Source organism: Anabas testudineus, chromosome 5, assembly GCF_900324465.2.
Source record: "Anabas testudineus chromosome 5, fAnaTes1.2, whole genome shotgun sequence".
Classification (NCBI taxonomy): Eukaryota; Metazoa; Chordata; class Actinopteri; order Anabantiformes; family Anabantidae; genus Anabas; species Anabas testudineus.
The window spans coordinates 20819405-20826062 of record NC_046614.1 but is presented as its reverse complement, the minus strand read 5'-3'; the positions used below and the strand labels follow the sequence as shown (position 1 = coordinate 20826062).

General features: G+C 38.3%; 1 protein-coding gene across 1 annotated transcript; it reads right to left on the bottom strand.

Annotated features, from left to right (window-relative positions):
* Nucleotides 1-4755: 4755 nt before the first annotated feature.
* Nucleotides 4756-5414, bottom strand: LOC113153218 (transcription factor HES-5-like). The gene is made up of 2 exons (XM_026346739.1): nt 5292-5414; nt 4756-5178 (listed from the first exon to the last, which is right to left on the bottom strand). Exons 1-2 carry the CDS (start codon nt 5412-5414, stop codon nt 4756-4758), a joined length of 546 nt encoding a protein of 181 aa, XP_026202524.1.
* Between the last annotated feature and the right edge of the window lie 1244 nt (nt 5415-6658).

Below are 6658 nucleotides of genomic sequence, written 5' to 3'. Positions count from 1 at the left end.
CCCTCCTATTTATAGTCCCACATCTCCATATCAATGTGTGGGTCCTGGTCTGGCTGCAGTTTCTCAGAGTCTCAACCAATTAGAGAGCTCAATGAGACAATGAGACATGTGGAGCAGCAACATGCTGAAGGGTCATTTTCCTGGGGGACAATGGTTAGACCTCAGGGGAAAAGCTGCAGTGATGGAGAGAGACCCTCAAAGCTGTGTGAGTCTGGGAAAGTGGTGACCCGGTACAGAGCAGATCTACTGCATGATCTTGGCATCAGTAGGTTGAAGTTTTCTGAAGCGTGCCAAATCCCTCTGGGGGGTTTTTGGCTGCTCATGGAGGGGATGTCATTCACACCAATCTCTGCTTTCCAAAACTTCACCCATTACTAGATAAATAAGCATGTGCCCTTCTTCAAATAGAATTATGAAAAGTCTCAACACAAACAGTGCCACCAGAAAATATAATTGATCAATATGTCACATTTTAAGTTAAGTTCTAAAATCTTATTTTATTATGGCTTCACTAGCCATTTGTCATTTAACTGGTTTTAAAAAAGTTTCTTGTGACTTTACACCAGTAGAATGGTTGAGAAATATTAGGTATAGCGAGAGAGCACCACTGAATTTAAAGATTCACCAACACATAGCAGAAGTGTGTTCTGTTCTCCTTATTCTCAGTGTGCACTCTTACCACCATACCAGCAACATGGAGGGTAAACTTTAAACTTTACTCTGTCCATTTAGAATAAATGGACTTAAGGTTTTTCAGGTCAAAGATCTGAATCTTTCCTCTGGTTTCCCACACTCCTGTCTTTTTGTTGTAGGAACAATAGAAGTGTGTCTCATTACACATCACAATAGAGACAATGTGCCACCTCTTTAAAGAGAAAACTCTTTGCTTTATGTTAATTTGCTTTATTTTATTTCTTCCACAACAAATATGGTTACACTTTAGTCCATCATACACAATTCAACTGTGAGGAAAACCCAAAAGAGAATTTGTTATAAAAAACACAGGAAAATTTCCAAGTGACTCCACATTTTTTGAATGGTTTTGAATGTGCCAGGTAATACTAGTTTAAGTAATCTCTGACCAATGTGGTCATCTCAGTTTACCTGGTAGTTACTCCAGTCTCCAGGTGTGAATACTGAATGCTGTTATAGACTATGGAGCAATAGATCTCAGGGGAACAGGTGGTGTTGGTGGGGCGGAGGTTTACTAAGGATCTACAGAGGGTCTGTATGATTCTGGGAACTTGTTGAGGTGTCCTTGAACAAGACACCAAAACCCCATAGTAGTGCTGATATGTACTGTCCTGTGGCAGCTGTTCAACTACAAACGGCATCAACAAAGTATTTGAAGTATAGAATTATTATTATAATTCCTTCAAACGTATGAGAGAGAGGTGATTTAAGGTACAGTAGGTTAATAAAGGTATAACTCACATGTGACTGAACTATATGATTACTGGAATCGATTATTGTTAATAACCTGATTACATATTTAATTGAAATGTTTGGTATTGAAAAGACTGAAAAACTCTATGTAATAAAAATCTTTAAACAGAAAGTTGGTTTAGTCTCTCAGACTGACTCTGTGGATTCTGAGGTCAGGACCACAACAGGACTTTGAATGGACCTTTTGTAACTGATCCTGGACACATGTTGTTGTAGATACAGAACCTATTGTCACTCACCATCTGGAGGGAATGAACACCATTGGACGACTCTGGAAGTTTAGGTTGGGTAAGGTTAAAATAGTGAGTTGAATTGACTTATTGACTCAATAATACTCAAAAATAGGAATGTTTTGACCATTAAATTATAAAAAATCAATAATCACATAAAAATTCCTGCTGTATACATGAAGGCAGGAGGTTGTGGTAGCTTTTCTTGATGCCAAATTCCTTTGGAGAACGGTGGACTGTTGACAGGGTTCAAAAAGGCTAATGATGCTCAGTGCTATCCTCCATCTTTTTCCCCTATACTCTGCCAATTCATGCTTAAGCATATCTGTAAGTGAGAAAATAGTAATTTCAGTATTCATAAAATTGATACTACCATAGGAAACGGATGAAATTATTCTCACTGCAGGAACCAGAGTCCCTTTTAATCTCTTTTGTTAGGGCAAAGGTCTTGATCTGTTGTCCCCCGGGGCTCTGTGAGTGAGTGTCTCCTGGTTTCCCACACTCTGTCCTTTCACTGCAGGAACAATAGAAGTGTGTCTTATAATGCATCATGTCAGCTACAATGCAAGACCACTTTAAAGAGGGAAATAATTAAGTATAAACTTCTTCCATTGCACCACAAGAAACTGTCAGTTTTACCAAAATAAAGGTGCAAGACTGTCTGTCTTATTTAGTTTAATGATTTGACTTATTCCACATACAGGGACAAGACAATTCTTAATTAGAAATAGAAACAATCTCTGCTGGCATCAAGCCTTTTACTTTAATCAGCGCACATGCATTTCCCAAAATGTTCGATGTCAGAAAAACAATACCTGACAAGCTGAGCAGGGAATGGATCAGGTGTCATGCTGCTTCTGGCTCCATTCCCTAAAGTTACATATTATACGGGCAGCTTCAATATCAAAACACAAGAACTGCAAGGCACCTCTGAATACCATTAGGACACTGGTTTTGTTCCTGGTGTGCAGAAGTGGCAGATGTGTCCTCTGTCCTGTGGTTGGTGTGAGTAGAAAGTTGCTCTCCGTTTCCCACACGGAGTCTTTGAATGGTGTGGTCAGTGCACTACAAAGGGACTTTGAAAGGACCTTTTGTGATGGAGGCTGCTCGTGTGCAGTAACGGAGACAGAGCCTGACGTCACCAACCATCTGGAGGGAAGGACCCTGATTGGATGAGGCTGAAGTTTAAATGTAATAAAGCAATGCACCTTTGGCAATAATGCTGAATTAGCATATTTAATTGTGAAGTTTGCAGATGTAGAAAACATAAAAGCCCAGTCAATATGAAGTTTTTTTTACTGTGAGATTGTTCAGTATTTAATGTCTTTAGATGGTGGTGGGAGATTGAGGCAGCTGTCTTTTGAAGTGTGCCAACTCCCTCAGGACAATAGGCGGCTGCTGGTGTGGTTAATGATGCAAATCAACTTGAACTGTGACTCTCCTCCTCAAAGCTTTCCCACACTTTGTCCACTCATTCAAAGTTAGGTGCAAGATGTGACAGAAGATGATTCTCATAAGAACTTACAAAAGCCACCAAATTGTTTAATTTTCCAGCATATTTATGTTAGGATTTTATTTTGAAAATCTTTAACAAATTTGGAAACAGTATATACAGTATGTCAGACCAACAGCCTTCGTTTGCATTTTTGGGAAGTTTTCAACATGAAGACATGCACTGTAAGGAAAAAAGTATGTATACATAGAATAAATAAATACAAATATTTTTCTACTCAGTGGCATAAAAACTATATTTTGTGAGACTGAGAATTAGGAAAACTCAATTGTGGTTTTGAGATTATGAGACAGTCAACCACTACGACTGTTCCCATTTATTGTCCTTTTAGAGATCCAGGTTCCCGCACTCTGTCCTTTCACAGCTTTTACTGAAGAATCAATAGACATTTGTTTTTATTGTGTATTGCTGTCTTAACGTGTAGCCTCCTCGAGGAGAAAATCTGTCATCCAAAGGTTTTCACATACCAAGACATTAACCTGGAATTTCACAGGTTCTCGTCATAGTAAAGTCACCCCTGGTATGATTAATTGCAATTTTTTTCTTTTTTGAAGAAGAAGGTGATTCCAGTTCAACAAGTCTTTATCAGTCAACATGAAAATGTACTCGGCTTTAATTTAAAATACAAGGTTAAATGTGTAAAAAATGATGTACCAGATTTGAGCTATGGAGTGACAATAAAGCACTTTATCAACAGCAGAATGCCAAAGAATAACAAAATGCAACGGAATAGATTGTATTTTTGTTTATTTCAACAAGTCAGTAATCAAATATAAAATATTTGACATGAAGCAGATATATGTGATGATACATCACAACAAGTACTTGGTAACATCTCCAAGACACAGTGTACTCAAACAGATTAGAGGAACAGTCGTCTTTACAAAAGACACCAACAGTACGAGATGACACAGTCTTACATAATTAAGACCTGATTATTTCAAAGTAAACATTTTTACCCGTTAGAACAAAGGCAAACAAAAAATATCTTAATAAGATCAAGTTAACATGATCACAATGTGATCGAGGCTCATCAATAAAGCCAAATCATTTTTATAAGAACATTCACTGACATTCCTGTCTTTGACAGTATCAGGTTAATTAATCGACCTTTCAGAAAAAGGGATAAAAAACAAAAAAACCCATAGATCTAAATAAATGATCCATAAGTACATTTAGAGAAACTGTCCACACAGTGGACAATCTAAGTTTTGATCAAAATGATCATTAACACACAAGAAGTCATATACTTCATTTCATCAGGACTCAGCACAAACTAATGAGCAGTTTCCCACAGTTTACAAGTAAATGCTCATTTGCTTCTATTATAATTTGATTCATTCACCAAGAATGACAAAGGTTCTTTCTTATATGAAAGATAATGTTGACATGTTTCACTGTTTCCATAGGAAACGTTATTTTCTTCCCAACAGGAATTATTGACATCAACATCCTTCTGTTCATACAGATGAACAACTTCATAAATTTCATAGAATTCAGTTCCAGTAATCTTTGACCAACATGGTCGTCTCAGTTTGTCTGGTACTAACTCCACTGAGTAGGGGTCTACCACGGCCTCCAGGGGGCGATGTTGACTGGACTCTTCTCTTTGGTGATGTTGGTCTGGACTGTGGAGCTCAGAGCAGAGAGGCCAGTCTCTTTCAGGATCTTATCAGAGGACGACTGCAGGTTGTTGAAGTGGTTCAGCAGTTTTCTCTGGGTCTGTGTTTTCACCTCCTCCTTGGACAGGAAGTGCACCACCTCCTGGACACACCTGGAGTAGCCCTGATCAACAGCTGCTGAGTCCACAGCTTGATGCTGCTGCTGCAGTCGTCTCAGGAAGCAAACCGTCATCTCCAGGATGTCGGCTTTCTCCAGCTTGGAGTCTGGCTGCTGTTTGAGGAACTCTGGACCCAGGAGAGACTTGAGCTGCTCAATGCTGCTGTTGATTCGCTCTCTGCGCAACTTCTCCACCAGAGGTTTTCTGAGCTGCAGGAAGACAAATAAAGTCATTAATAACATAGTTCTGGATTATAGTATTAGTATAAACAAGTACAAACTGTAATGATCCACGTTCAAGTCTTGTTGAGTGTTGAATTTACCTTGTGGGTCAGAGTCAGATGCTCCTGAGAACTGGTCATTGCTGCAGTGATTGTAGGTGCCATGTCTGGATCTGTGTGCTGTAGAGGTCTCTGTAGAGAGAATGTGATCTCTGCTGGCTTCATCCCTCTTATTTATAGTCCCACATCTCCATATCAATGTGTGGGTCTTGGTCTGGCTGCAGTTTCTCACACTCTCAACCAATCAGAGGACTCAGTTAGACAATGGATGGTGCAGCACGCTTAATGCTGTTATTGCCTCTGGGACAATAGATAAATCTCAAGGGAGCAGCTATTAGAGGGGACTCAGAGTTTTGTGTTTCTGGGAAAGAGGTGACCCTGTAGATAGAGCAGATATGCCTGATGCTGAGATCAAGGACTTGCATAAATGAGAGCTGTGGGATAAACATCAGTGTATAACTCACATAAGTAAATTGTATAATTGTTGGATATATTTTTAGTGCATTTTTTTCTCTTGAACTTAAAACTTGCACATGAATTTCATTCTAGTATAACTGAGATTTTCACTGTGTAAATCTTACACAGTTTTGAATGTAAAAAATGTTATGACTTGGGGTCGTTCTAGGATTTCATCCTTAGGGGGGGCTTAGCTCTCACTGTACAACATCACTACTGTTGATGTTAATCATCGTTAGCATGTAAATAGAGTATTCCATCATGTATTAGTATTGAGCTAATAGGCTAATACTCTAGATTTTAGCACTCATGGCACACTCTTATTATCATTTGACTGGGATGGGAAACATGTCATGCTCTTGTAGATTGTTAAATGTGCCGTTAATTTTAATATGGTTGATTTATTTATCTTTTCTTTTATATGTTTTAGTTTTACAGTGTTTTCATTTGGGAGGTAAATAAACTAGAAACTTTAGTCCTTCATTTCGGAAAAAGTTTAGCTATCTGCTAAACTGGACACCACCATTGACAGAGGGCAGAATATGCACAATACAAAAAGAGAATTTAAAAAAAAAAAAACATTTTTTCATCTACATGCCCTGTATTTCTTAGTTTTTTTTTTTTTTTTTTTTTTTTTTTAAAAAAGGAAAATTATATTTTAAACTAATTTTGATAGTTTATCATATTAGGTGGGCTGAAATGAAAAACCTAGAAACTGCTCCTGCTCCTAAGGTATAATATCTTATTTTTATGTTTTGGGAGTACATCGGCTGGTTATTGCAGACAGTCCGTGGTGCCCATTTAAATGTCTTTAGAAACAGAAATCTTTGTTTTCTCCATTGTTCTAAATTGTGCCTTGTGAGTAGAAAGTTGCTCTCAGTTTCTCACACTGACCTCCTGAATGCTGAGGTCAGTGAACCACAAAAGGACTTTGAATGGAGCTGATCCTGCAC